Here is a 15,000-nt window from a genome sequence, read left to right as displayed (position 1 = left end):
GCAGACCTCCACAGACCCTGAATTATTTGATGCCATGAAGAAACTTAGGTACATCACAGGTGATGAAGGTTGTGGTTAAGTTTTATTGAAATTGCATGTGTAGTTCGACGAAGAGAGAAAATGCCTATTTTTGGGGGGGGGGGTCAAAAACCCTCCCGTAGACCTCCTAAATGAGCGCAGATTTTGATATGGTCGACAAACTTTGGTACATCACAGGTGATGAAGGTTGGGGTCAAGTTTCATCGAAATCGTGTGTGTAGTTTCTGAGTAGAAAGCAAATACCAATTTTGGGGGTTAACCCCCCCCCCCACAATAGACCCAGATAATGAGCGCAGATTTTGATACGGTCAATACACTTTGGTACGTCATGGGTGATATAGGTTGCGGTCAACTTTTATTGACATTGCCTGTAGTTTCAGAGAAGAAAATAAATACCTTTTTGGGGGGGGGGGTCAACCCCACCCCCCCATAAACCCCCTCAATGAGCGCAAATTTTGATGCGACAATTCACTTTTGGTACAACACTCGTGATGAAAGTTGTGGTCAAGTTTCATCAAAATTGTGTCTGTAGTTTCAGAGGAAACAGCAAATACCTATTTTGGGGGGGTCAAAACCTCCCCCGTCAACCTCTCTATTGAGCGCAGATTTTGATGTGGTCCACACAATTTGGTGCATCACGGGTGATGAATGTTGTGGTGAAGTTTCATCAAAATCATGTGTGTAGTTTCGGAGGAGACAGCAAATTCCTATTTTGGGTGGACCACCCCCCCCCCCCCAATACACCTTCGTTAGGCATCAGATCTGAAGGTTGTAGCCAAGTTTCATCAAATTTGCATGTTTGGTTCAAGCGATAATGACTGATGTTTACGGACTGACTGACTGACTGACTCACCTACATACACTGCTCGATCGAATAAGATCACCTGATTAAAGTCCAGGTGAGCTAAAAAGAATCCCACCAGCTTAGATGATCTTTGGAAGGTCTTGAAAGAAGTGTGAAACTTGGAAGAAGTTATAACAAAATTATTTTGAAAGTGTCCTGAAAATAATTTCAATGTTTTTTTGAAGAAAAATGGTCGACCTACTCAATATTCGTTTATATGAAGATATATTGTGTATACAGTTGGTCATTTGAATAAAATTTTCTTTTTCATAAAGGTGTATTTACATTGAATGGAAAGTTTTAGTGTCCTTATGTATCAGAGTTGAAAAATGCAAAATGTCAAGACTTTTGCACAGCAGTGTATATACCGTATGAACATTATAATAAGACCAATATATTGTTACATTGCAGGGGGTACATACACAGTAGGGTGTTAAGTTAGTGGGGTGTGTGTGTGTGTCCGCATGGGTTGGATGATTTTCTGTAACCAGGGACACGTTACAGTGAAGTCCTGTTTTAGTGTGTGCTGTGAGAGGCGGTATAGTTGACGTAGAGCCTATGCAGGAAAGTGCGATTCATACGTGTCCTCTCTTTAAAACCAGTCATGGCCCAGGCAAGGAAAGGAGAGGGGCCAATTTGGATTTCGGCACTTTGTGTGTGTTGATAATCCTCCCCCTTCTCCACCCACATGGTCTGCGCAGAGTGTAAAGGGACCGATACGGCACCGACCATCATAAGGGGGTGGCACCAGTGGCAACACCCCGTCTAAGTAATGTCTCCACGGCGGCGTTGATGACACGCTAACTCATTGACTGGTGCTTGGTCGTGAGCAAAGGATGCTCGAAGGCATAGAGGGTGGCTGTGGCGGAGCCCGTCGACACGACAGTATTTCTTTGTTTAAATATTATGTAAAAACGTGGACAGAGATATAATAAATGTACAACGATTGCAAAACCTGTGTGTGCCATGGACTTAATCGAGATTTCACTGTCAATAAAATGACTGATACCGAAAGTGGTGACAATCGCAAAACAAACACGAAATAGAGCAATCAGAGATTGCAGACCCTCGCCAGGACTTCTTTTGTGTGGTGTATATACAGTAACTGCTGGCAGTGATGACAGTGTACCAAGATGGCCCGTTTTGATGCAACCCCTCTTTGATCAAACACCTGGCCCTGACCCATGACGTTTTAAAAAATTATTATTCATTATTCAATTTAACTTAGAACGGGATTAAAATAAATTCAATTCAAATGGAAGACCAAATAAGTACAGTCCTACATTGGAATAATCAGAAGGAACACAAACAAGGAAAAAGAAAAGACTGTCATCACGAGGAACCTGGATAGGATTCACATTTCAACTGCTACTCCTCTCCCCTAAAATACATCCAGGCACAGCCAAGTGAGCCTTGTACAAAAAAAAAAATATAAAATCAAAAAAACAAAAATAACCCACATCAAAAAATTAGTTTCACGTCGATTGATTAAGTGGTTTCAGAGAAAACATTAATATTTTTCTTCAATCCAATATGGCTGCCAAACCATGTGAACTCGGACATCATGTGTGTGAATCTTTTGTTCCTCCTGGATAGGCGGTCATACGTGTAAAGTTTTGCCTCGATCTGTTCCACCACTTCAGAGAAAAAAATTTTGAAGGTTAAAAAATAATATATATATATATATATATATATACAGTAGACTAGGTGTAAGTCGGCAGCGTGTAACTCATCACTTCGCCAAAGTCGGCAGCGTCAAAAAGTCCCGAATTTATCTCATGTTAAATCCCTTTGAATAAAGGGTCATCCCTCTGTAAGTCGTCATCTCTAAGTTGTTACTTCGTCTAAGTCGTCAGATGTTGTCCATTCCCACGTGATGGAAACTCAAGTAAATTACCACTTCTAACTCGTCACATGGAACTGCTGCCTCGTGAGAAGCCCGATTTCATGGAATCGTGATGCTCGCTCATTGGTGTACACCGCCAGTGATAGGCTATTTATAACTGCGTACACACGTTGATCGCACTGCAGGCAGGACAATGGCGACTAAGCGTAAGCTTACAACTAAAACCTACCAAGAAAAATACGACATTATCCAGTTTTGTGAGGCAAATCCACTGATGAAGAAAACAGACATAGCTGAGAAGTTGGACATCAAACGGCAGACATTGAATGATATCTTGAAGAATAAGGGCAAGATATTTGAACAAGTGGAGAAGATCGTGAGGCCGGTGGGAAGTGTGAAATGCGTGAAATGTGTGTCCTTTGAAGATGTCGATGACGTGCTCATCATCTGGTATCGGCAAATGTCGGCTCAGCCAAATATTCGGTTTCGGCCGATTCGGCCAAATATTCGGCCGATACTGTCTTTCGGTGGAGGATTGCCCAGCCAACATCATGGAATACAATGACCGGTTTGAATCCTTTCTCATGCACCAGATGCCCAAGAGTTTGAGGCATTCAAACATAACGGATTACTTCGCGAAGAAGTAAAGGATCGATCGAGCTTAGTGTTGAAGTCCGATCATGGTTTTATCTTGGCTTGTTTTGTACATTACCACACTCACTTACACATAGGCATTGAGTGGTAATCATCACCACGATGACTGTGTGTCATGTAATTTGTCACCATACCATCACCGATGGTATCCGAGTTGTCTTACAGAGTTGTTCATTATCTTTACTTTTGATAAACTGATTCATGAATTCCATCTTTGCTTGATCACTTTCCAACTCACCAACTCACCCCCACCTATGCCCCGAGGATTGCGTTTTCCTTTTGGTACAATAGCCGGCTCTCACACATATGTGTCCAGGCCACACGCGACTTCATCCTTCACCCCACAGTCATCATGAATGTTCGCATACGCGCAAGTCGTCACATTTCTAAGTCGTCACTTTTTTCTCGGTCCCGATGGTGACGACTTGCGCCTAGTCTACTGTTTATATATATATATATATATATATATATATATATATATATATATATATATATATATATATATATATATATATATGTGGCTGCAAAATCACGTGACTGATGATATCATCAAAATTGTTTTCTGTGCACCATTTTATCCCTCGATGACCCTCAAAATTTTTTGTACTGATCAGATGTAGTGTTCTACATATGCAATTATGATGTCATAACAAAGGCATCTATGACATCAACAAAAGATCACACTTATTCCCCATGAGCAGTACTTGCCGTGTGCCAAGTTTAAAATTTTTCCTTGATGTGGTTTCAGAGATAGAGGTCAAAATTTTTTTCCGTTTTTCAAACATGGCTGCCATACCACGTGACTTATGACGTCACAATTATGATTAAAACATTTTATATGTTTAGTCGCACCTATGTTGAAAATTTTGTCTCAATCCGACAAGCGGTTGTGGAGAAAAACCCAAAAGTTCTGTGTGGACAAACAAACGGACAGACAGACAGACAAACGGACTGAAATGCAAAAGCCTCTCCTTCGGCGAGGGTAATGACAGAGTGAATTGCTTTGCATTTGTCATTTTACTTCCGTAGAACCACAGACAAAAATGTTTAACAAGCACCAAGGTACTTTATCAATCATATCAATTGGAAGGTGGGGGTGGTGGGGGGTACAGAATCAGTTTTCTTCAATTTCATGAATTCAACACTGAACAGGGATGCTCCAATCAAACATTCAAAACTTTCTCACAAACAAATCAATAACTAGTTCTGTGTGGTTTTGAACAGTCAATTTTTCTGGTGTTTTCTACTACCATTGGATGCAACTGTTTGTTTTTTTTCTGACAAGTGAAATCTGGGATTACCAGCTAAGCCTGGAAAAATGGACCATCATCTTCGATAGTAAAACCGCTATTACCCATGACACCATCTCCTGGTAACAAAAGGTCCAGGAATCCAGACTTCTCTACAATGTGCTTGTCTGAAGTGCTTCCTCTCCAGCCTGGAGTAATAAAATTAAGGACTCTTTGTGGGAGAATTCCAATCAAGCACTTAACAGTTTCGCGTTTGTTTTTTGGGTTTTTTTGCATTTGAATATGTGTAAATGTTTAATACTCAATCCACTACATGTCTTACTAAACAGTTCAAACAGTTAATCATCACGGCCACATTATTATGGAATGCTTCTTGATAACACGTAACCATTGACAACATAACACATAGCGAAGAAATGAGAAAACCGAATCTTGCAGTAAATATATCAAGTGTGCTTCGAAAACTTACTTGGACAGTGGATAATGAAACATTTAACGGAAAAGTTAGGTCTTTAACTCTGTGATTTAACCATATTATAATCAGACAGCAAAAATTCTTTTTATTTAATGAATGCCTTTGAAATGTTAAGGCATATGTTCCTTAACTATGCTGTACACAGAGTAAAACACTTTTAATGATGGCTAAGCAGTGTAAAATGGAACTTTGTGAGGAGCATCCACACAAGTTCATGACAGTAAATGTCCTGAGATTACAGTTTCTATTCGGAAGAAACTAATCTCAGGACATTAATTGTTGCAATGAATGTTGTTCAACGAATTAATTACTTGTCAGGTCTGTCTGAACTTCTTTTACGCCTTGGATGGCGTTCAGAGAATTGGTGGACGATATAGGGGAGAGCTCATACTCATCTTCCATAATCCATCCATCTGAATAGCTGTTCATACCGGCACCGTCAGGCAAGTCGACAGGATCATCGATGTGATTTTCCTCTGGTGAGGACATTTGCAGCTTTTGCAATAGCAAGAGTGACTCAACAGCTACAGCTTCTTTTCTCATCTGAGCAAAATTTATAGGTGTTGAGCGCAGCTTCTGCAACAGCAACAGCGTCTTAGCAGCTCGAGCTTGTTTGCTCATCTGAGCAAAATTTGTTGGTATCGAGTGTTCATCTATTGTTGAAGCAGATTGGGATGCTGCAGAGTCATCAAGCTTCAGAGTCGGTAACCAGGACGGGCTAGTGATGTCATATAAATATGCCTTTTCCCCTGAAAAAACAAACAAACATAGAAATAACATAAAGGCTGATCATCTAATACAAAATTAAAAGTGAATGAAAAATTAAATGATTTTTTTTTTTAAGTTAAGCATTAGCAAGTTAATTTTAGCATCGTGATCTATGACATGACATTACGAGATTGCTCAAGGCCCTGAAAACGTCAAAACTTAACCTGGAAAATTCATACCTCAAATTAAAAAAAATTAAGAATTCATTATCTAATATTTACGTTTCACATTTTTGGCAGAGATAATGCACAAATTGTTGTGGACGAACTGGTCATGTTTCAGCTGTCAACAATTTGTATCACTCAAAAAGTAAGCAAGAACATGCAGTTTAAGAAATTTGCCACAGACAGTAATCACAAATTATTAAACATAATTATTATTATTTCGTATGCAGCCTGTGGCTGCTGGTTGTATCATTTTCTGGAAGCACAGCTGTGCCACTGATGCAGTGGCCCCTATTTCTAGGAAGCTAGTACTCATTTTGCCAACCTTGGAAGGATGACAGACCGAGTCAACCCCACCTGATGTTAGTTAATGGAATGCCACTGATGCAGTGCCCCCGATTTCCAGGAAGCTAGTGCTCATTTTGCCAACCTTGGGAGGATGACAGACCGAGTCAACCCCACCTGGTGTTAGTTAATGGCTAGACAGGGCCTTCAATTCAAGACCTTAAGCCGGTCACCTTAACCGTTAACCCAACACCAGGCAATTAATCTACCATCAAGTGACCAGGTAACGTTCTCACGGGTATCATTATTTATTTATATTCGCTAAAGGTTTCACTTCGTAAAAAGAAACAGAAGAGGGAAACTCACCATTGACAAAATGGCTGGAACACACGATTGTCCGGTCCCATCTTTCTTCAGACGTGATGTCGGTCCTGTTCGTGGCCATTTTCCACGTTAGTCGTCTTTCTTCGCTGAGTGTCTGCGTTTCTTCCCCTTGATTACGAATAATCTTCGGAGTTTTATAAAAACGTACATTGTTGTGCTTACCTGTGCGGTGAGAACAACCGACAATACAGCAAAGAGGCATTTGTTTCACGTGTTTTAATCCACAACCTATCCTTAAATCCACAAACTTCTGCAACAAAATGGCCCACCGTATCCCAGAATGCATCGCGCGAAAGCTCGCTTGTGACGTCATGAGAAACCTCCCTCAAGCTGCACGAACTGTCCAAATAGCTCAAGGGTGTGTTCAGTTACCAAGTTCCTTGAAGAGCGCTCGTCAAGTGGCTTAAGCACTCCATTCAAAACCGTTGATAAGGAACGGCTGGCTTGGCAAGCGGTTTGGGAACTCAAAAACACCCAGATCAAAATAACGACACTTATCGCGATATCATGACGTCACGAATTCGAGATTCTTCGCTTCATGCAAGCATGCACACGATCACGTGACATCGGTCACGTGGACTTGGGAGGCAAGTGCATTCCTCCGACAGGCTGATTCGTTTGTTTTGTGTTCCACTGATAGGCCGGATCTGGATTCGGACCTGAACTAAAATTTAATTGGCTTGTTCTTGTCAGCTAACGAATTCATTCAACCAGGTTTTGGCCGAATCCGTCCATAACTTCTTCAGATATCCTGCTATACGTCGTTTTTTGTCCCTAATATGGGATAGGCAAAGCCCAGAAGCGAACGTTGAATTCTTCTTACATTCGCTTCTGACTTTACATTAAACTTGTTCACAACTGTATACTTGCCAACGATACCGTGGTACATGTAAGCGCCGCACAGCTGATGATTTTGACCCAATTTCCGGTTACTTCGGCCTGGATTCAGGATCAGCGAACAAATAATGTAAATCACGATTAAAAAATATTTTTTGATGATGCGGGAGATATCTTTATTAAAATTAACTTTGGGGAAAAAAATAATTGAATAAATAAATAAATAAACGATCACTTATGGTCAAGGATAAAAGAAATTAAAAGTTCCGGAAAGAGTATCAAAATCACTCCCGGTAATGTTAAATACAAAATAAACACTTCCTGTCATGAAAAAAAATCACCTTCGGAAGTATAAAATTAACTTTGGGAAAAAAATAATTGAACTAGAACGGGCACTCGTAGAGCGCATACCTTCGCCGCAGCCACTAGTTTGAACATGGCATGAGAGTGAAATGAGGAACTAAAATTCCACTAAATCTGCTCGGGAATTTCGCAAATTTAAAGTCCATGATCCGGATTTTGTGAAAGGATTTTGTTATTAGAACTATTACGATTATGACAATTTTAGGTGATTCGTTGTCCCGAGTGCCGAACTCTGTAGCATGTAGGGTCGGATTCGGTCGAATGTCACTGACCACGCAGACACGACCTGGATCAAGTAGATCATGTTTTCAAATCCGAGAGAGGACAAAAACGTCATTTTAATTGGCGTCTAATTAAACAAGAAAGTAAAACTCCTTTTACTAAACCATGAGCGAAGCGATGTGCATATCAAACTATACCAAGTCTCCTTAATGAAAATTTGTTGTATTTTACTTAGTAACTAAGTTTGGTAGGGCCCTTATTGCATCAACAGACACACAGTTTAGAGACAGAGATATATTCTAGTTTACACCCAAACTTCACCAGGAAGTGTTGGGGTAGGGGCGAAATGGTGATAAACAACAAACGATTGTGACCTTGACTTTTGATCCAATCGCTTCCAAAATCTAATCGATTTGTCCTCTTATGATGTCAAACATGTCACAAAAATATCAACCGATCCACCTATTATTATTACCTTTGTATTAAGTTGTCCACAACGCATCTCAATACAAATATGCATTTCGTGACCCCCATGACCTTTGACCCACAACCGCTACGTAGGGTGACAATAGTACTATACCTTGTGTCATTTCAGAAGATGGGGAATTGAAGACTGAACAATTTGGAGTTAATTTGATGTAAATCGGAAACATATTAACCGTTTTCATCATGAAAAAACGATGTTGATCTTTTTGTGACCTTGACCTTTGATCCGATCGCTCCCAAAATCTAATGGATTTGTCCTTTCATGATGCCAAACAAATCCAAAACAATTAAAGCCTCTTTGCGTTTTGTTTTTTTTGCGTTAAGTTGTCCACAACGCTTTCCGATATAAATGTGAATTTGTGTGCCCCCTTGACCTTTGACCCCCAACCGCTGCCTTGGGTGACAAAAGTACTATACCATGTGTCATATTAGAGGATGGGGAATTAATTTTGAACATTTTGGAGTTAATTTGCTGTAAATCAAAACAAAATTGACAATTTCATCGCGAAAAAACGATTTTGACCTTATTGTGACCTTGACCTTAACCTTTGATCTGATCACTCCCAAAATCTAATCGATTTGTCCTCTCGTGATGCCAAACACATCCACAAAATTTCATGACAATCTGCGAAGTGGTTTTTGTATAATGTTGTCTACAACGCTTCCCAATCAAAAACTCCATTTTGGTGACCCCCTTGACTTTTGACTTCCACAGACTAACTAGGGTTGCAAACACTATACCATACGCTATATCAGTGGATCGGGATTTGAATACTGAACATTTTGGACTTAATTTGATGTAAATCGGAACAAAATTGACACTTTAATCGCAAAAAAACGATTTTGACCTTTTTGTGACCTTGACCTTGACCTTTGATCCGATTGCTCCCAAAATCTAATCGATTTGTCCTCTCATGATGTCAAAGAAGTCCACAAAATTTCATGACAATCTGCTAAGTGGTTTTTGCGTAATGTTGTCCACGATGCTGCCCAATGAAAAATGCTTTGTGGTGACCCCCTTGACCTTTGACCTCCAACCGCTAACTCGGGTTACAACACCACCATATAATATGTTATATTTGAGGATAGGGCATTAAATACTGATCATTTTGGCATTAATTTGATGTAAATTGGAATAAAATTGACTGTGTTATCGCGAAAATAAAAATGTTTGACCTTTTTGTGACCTTGACCTTGACCTTTGATCCGATCGCTCCAAATATCTGCTCGATTTGTCTTTTCATGACAACAAACCTTCCCACACAATTTCAAGCTAATCCGCTGTAAAGTTTTTGTATAAAGTGATCCAAAACATTGTTAATACCATTTTGGTGACCCCCTTGACCTTTGACCCCAACCGCTACCTCGGGTAATTACGCCACACTTTCATTTGGCATAGCCTAGAATGTATAATTGAGTCATGAACATGTTGGTGTTGGTTTTATCTCGTTCGGATAAAAAATTCGGATAGTAACTGCACATCATCTCTGAAAATTTCATGCAAATCGGTCCAGCAGTTTTTGCGCAATGTTGTCCGCACACATATTTACCAATAAATAAATACACAGGGGTCAATACAATACCTTCGTCAAATGAAGTTTGCGAAGGTAATAAATAAATAAACACTTCCGGTCATGATCTCCGGCATGCATCATTCCCCATGAAAAAAACCGGAAACAAAAAAAAAAAACCACAAACAAAACAAAAACGGAAGCAAAATGGTCATAGCCAACAACACGGATTCACAATTGCCAGGGTATTGTGTTGTTTTTGTTGTTTCCTATTCTCTCATGTGCACGCGTTAAGTAATATTCACAAGATAGAAATAAAACCGAATCGTGTTTATTCACCGCACAGCGTTTAACAACAACCTGAAGCAAAAGGTCATAGCTAACGACACGATTCCAAATAGCCAGGGGTATTGTGTTGTTGTTGTTGTTGTTGTTGTTGTTGTTGTTGTTGTTGTTGTTGTTGTTGTTGTTTCCTATTCTCTCAAGTGCACGCGTTAAGTAGGAAGCTCACTGCGTTCGCTATCAACGGTGAAGAATCACAATAAATTATTGGATCTTCACCAAATTCGAATCAGTTCCTCCTTGTTACATGCTCAACCTGCCCACCAAGTTTCGGCCGAATCCGTCCTCAACTTTTTCAGAAATCCTGCCATAAAAATTCTCGGATCCAAATCCAGATTCAGATCTTCACCTAAATCAAATCATTTCGTTGGTGTCACATCCTCAAGCTCCCCGCCAAATTTCGTCCGAATCTGGTGGTTCGAAGATCAGGTGTAGACTGCAGAACACCACCACCGTCCGGGCCTCACAGGAAATCCGCGGGGAGTGTAGAGCTGATAATTGGGGCCTGTGTTAACGATATGGCCTGTTACGTAATTGTGACGGGGAGAACTTCTTCACTTTGACACCATGGATGATCGATCAATGTGACGAGGTATCAAGGTCTTCCACAAGTCTTGTCCCTGTCATGTGTGAGATAGACAAGATCGCCAACTGTTATTGCAGGGTAGGGCAGGGCTACACGAGTGCGTGCTTTGGAGCGTTCACTGTATTTATGGTTCCGAAGCCGGACGCTGTGTTGACCGTTGATAAGATCCAAGTCATCAATAGGAATAGTGGTGTTGGTGAATTGGTCCCTCTAGTAGAGCATTTCATAGGAGGCCAAACCGCACCGACGCAGCCTGGAATTTAAGCGGAAGCACACCGTATCAAAGGTGACGGGCGAAACAGGGCCACCAGACGGGTCCTCACATTTTAGTTCAGACCGCAATTTGCTGATGCATGTTCAGCTACTGGCTTTTTGTTGGTGTTTTTAACATGACCTACTTCAAGGGTGATTCCAAGGTGTGCAAGGTGGTTACTTTTCACGATGGCAGCAAATCCAGGACCAGGGTCGACTTTGATCATCGCAACAGGGCCCTCGATCGGATGGATATGTAAGCAAAGCCTAGTCATGGGCCCGAGTCAAGGTGTCTCCACGTTCATCATCAACGATACATGTGACTGTGTTTGAAGTTACCATCTTACAGATGACCAGTATGAGTTGCCGTTGAGTTTTCATGAGGTCGGCAGCGAACGAAACACTATTGGAGTCTGGCGGGGTGGGGGGGGGGGCTGAAGACTTCCCAACAATAAGTGGAGGTAGATGTCGCAGTGAGATGCAGAGGTGATAACTTTCATTGACTTTGTCGACATAGTGATCGAAGTCTAAGGCATTAAAAAAATACCTCATGAACATCTGTTTCAATTGATGTCGTGTGAGATGCTGAAAGCGGATGTGGATGCCCGACAGTAGTCCTTCAACAACTTGACATGGGATAATGATGCATTCACAGCATGGTGACAATGGGTCATTGCGACATACAACAAGTAAATTGTCCCTGGAAATGGTCGTGACACTGAGATACCGCTTAACATCTTTAACGTTTGTGACCTTCTGGATGGTCCAGTGCCCTGTTGAAGATGGGCATGAGTCCATCGGAGGTCAGGGCATTCCAATTAGGCAGAGAGCCACACCACGCGCTTGGTGTAAGGACTGTGAGGTAAACGTGCAGTGCCTGAGAGTATGTCATCATCTGTGACAATGTGGATAGTAGCATCCTCCAGTCGAGACATGAAGGAGCATACCCAACACTGAGGAAAAACGCACATGGCAACATTACTGCTGGCAAAATCGGAGGGCAGATTGGCTGAACCGGCTAGATGCATGATGGTCACACGGTATCGGCTCACAGTTGAAATAAAAGTAGTAAGTCAAAGACAAGCGAAGAATTCACCTCAATATAGCTTGTGGTAAGCATCAACACAGGGTTGCTGTCAGTCAAAACATAGGTGGGTTGGCTAGATTGGATGATGTTTGGAGAGAAGTGTTTGACAGATGTGGCGATACTGAGGGCCTCAACTTCACAGTTGGAGAATCAGAGGAAATTCAATAACACAAGCAAGCAATATGCTCTATCCTATGATTTTAATAGTACATTACATGGATCTTGAGTGCCTTTAACAAGCAAAAGTGGGGAGCGTGAAATCATGGAACAATATCTGGTCATTTTTGAGACAGGGTAGTTGCTGAGGCTGAAGTTTTTGGGTTCGGGGAAAAGATCACTCATAAACGTTTTCGCAGTAGTCATTCCGAAGTCAGTTTGAATTCAAAGGGATGGATAACAATTTACTATCTCTAGTTTATGGGAATTCAAGCAGACATCTGGCCATTACCTAAACACACATTCCATTGAAGCTGGACTCCAGCTTCCAGCCAGACTTTCGGATGCCAATATATAATTATTTATAGATGAGAATCCCTGAATATTAATAAGCCAAATAGAATAATAGATAATTCTATTCCACTGAATAAAGATTAAAGATTATTTGGAAGGCCAATCTGTTTTGGGGAAGAGGGGTGTTTTACTTGGCAGATTGGTAACCTTCCAACACAGTAAAGAGAAATGGGGCCATTTAAAATACAAATGGACATATATATATATATATAAATGTATTATAGAACCAGTCAAAAGTTTGGAAACACTGACTCACTCAAAGGTTTTTCTTTATTCTTACGATTTTCAACATTGTAGAATACCAGTGAAGATATCAAAACTATGAAATAACACATATAGAATTATGTCGTAACCAAAAAAGTGTTAAACAAATCAAAATATATGTTATATTTAATATTCTTCGAAGTCGCCACCCTTTGCCTTGATGACAGCTTTGCACACTCTTGGCATTCTCTCAACCATATTCATGAGGTAATCACCTGGAATGCTTTTACAACAGTCTTGAAGGAGTTCCCACATATGCTGAGCACTTGTTGGCTGCCTTTCCCTCACTCTGCGGTCCAACTCATCCCAAACCATCTCATTTTGGTTTAGGTTGGGTGATTGTGGATGCCAGGTCATCTGATGCAGCACTCCACCACTCTCCTTCTTGATCAAATTACCCTTAAAAGCCTGGAGGTGTGTTTTTGGTCATTGGCCTGTTGAAAGACAAATGATGGTCCGACTAAGCGCAAACCAGATGGGAAGGCGTATCGCTACAGAATGGTGTGGTGGCCGTGCTGGTTAAGTGAGCCTTAAATTCTGAATAAATTGCTGACAGTGCCACCAGCAAAGCACCCCCACACCATCACACATCCTCCTCCATGCTTCACGGTGGGAACCACACGTGCAAAGATCACAAGAGCTCATGCACCTTCTCTATGTCTCACAAAGACACGGTGATTGGAACCAAAAATCTCAAATTTTGACTCATCAGACCAAAGGACAGATTTCCACCGATCTAATGTCCATTGCTCGTGTTTCTTGGCCCAAGGAAATCTCGTGTTTTTATTGGTCTCCTTCAGTTGTAGTTTCTTTGCAGCAATTCGACAACAAAGGCTTGATTCACGCAGTCTCCTCTGAACAGTTGATGTTGAGATGGGTCTGTTTCTTGAACTCTGTGAAGCATTTACTTGGGTTGCAATCAATCTGAGGTGCAGTTAATTGGCGATTTCTGAGGCTGGTAACTCTAATTAACTTATCCTCTGCAGTATAGGTAACTCTGGGTCTTCCTTTTCTGTAGTGGTCCTCATGAGAGCCAGTTTCATCATTGCACTTGATGGTTTTTGTGACTGCACTTGAATAAACTTTCAAAGTTCTTGAAACTTTCCAGATTGACTGACCTTCATGTCTTAAAGTAATAATGGACTGTCATTTCTCTTTTCTTAGTTGAACTGTTCTTGCCATAATATGGACTACTCCAGTGCAGACAAAATAATGGTCTTTTACCAAACAGGGCTATTTACTGTACACCAACCATGCCTTGTCCCAACACAACTGATTGGCTCAAATGCATAAAAAAGGAAAGAAATTCCACAAATTATCTTGTAACAAGGCACACCTGTTAATGCAAAAGCATTCCAGGTGACTACCTCATGAAGTTGGTTGAGAGAATGCCAAGAGTGTGCAAAGCTGTCATCAAGGCAAAGGGTGGCTACTTTGAAGAATCTAACATATATTTTGATTTGTTTGACACTTTTTTGGTTACTACATAATTATATATGTGTTATTTCATAGTTTTGAGGTCTTCACTATTATTCTACAATGTAGAAAATAGTAAAAATAAAGAAAAACCCTTGAATGAGTAGGTGTGTCCACAACCTTTTGAGATATCGTGCTATATATCATGTTTGGCCCTATCTTTCAATGGTGAAGAATCACTTGAAAAATTCTGGTATCCAGATCTTGACCACAATCAAATAATTTGGTCCTTGTCACACACCCAACTTGTCCACAAATTTCGTCCGATTCTATCCACAACTCTGAAATATCCTGTTCATAAATACAGGTGGAAACATAACCTTCTGTCCACCTTAGGTGCAGAGGTAATAATTTG

At 40.7% G+C, this 15,000-nt stretch overlaps 1 protein-coding gene and 1 long non-coding RNA gene across 3 annotated transcripts in view; both read right to left on the bottom strand.

Annotated features, from left to right (window-relative positions):
• Positions 1 to 15,000, bottom strand: part of LOC147032761 (uncharacterized) — a 62,774-nt gene that overhangs the window by 14,038 nt on the left and 33,736 nt on the right. The window lies entirely within an intron of this gene.
• On the bottom strand, positions 5,074 to 11,698 carry LOC147032762 (uncharacterized). Of its 2 annotated transcripts, XM_085870648.1 has the most exons (3): positions 6,979 to 11,694; positions 6,692 to 6,871; positions 5,074 to 5,857 (listed from the first exon to the last, which is right to left on the bottom strand). In XM_085870648.1, the coding sequence occupies exons 2-3, from the start codon at positions 6,768 to 6,770 to the stop codon at positions 5,412 to 5,414; spliced, it is 525 nt and encodes a 174-aa protein (XP_085726774.1). In that variant the 5' UTR covers positions 6,771 to 6,871; positions 6,979 to 11,694; the 3' UTR covers positions 5,074 to 5,411. The 2 variants fall into 2 exon arrangements, with proteins under 2 accessions (XP_085726774.1, XP_085726773.1); XM_085870647.1 differs by having other exon boundaries at positions 6,692 to 11,698.

This window comes from Eptatretus burgeri, chromosome 2 (assembly GCF_056783735.1).
Source record: "Eptatretus burgeri isolate ZD-2024b chromosome 2, Ebu_testis_v1, whole genome shotgun sequence".
NCBI classification, from domain to species: Eukaryota; Metazoa; Chordata; class Myxini; order Myxiniformes; family Myxinidae; genus Eptatretus; species Eptatretus burgeri.
Note: the sequence above shows the minus strand (reverse complement) of the source record. Positions and strands in the feature narration are given on the sequence as shown.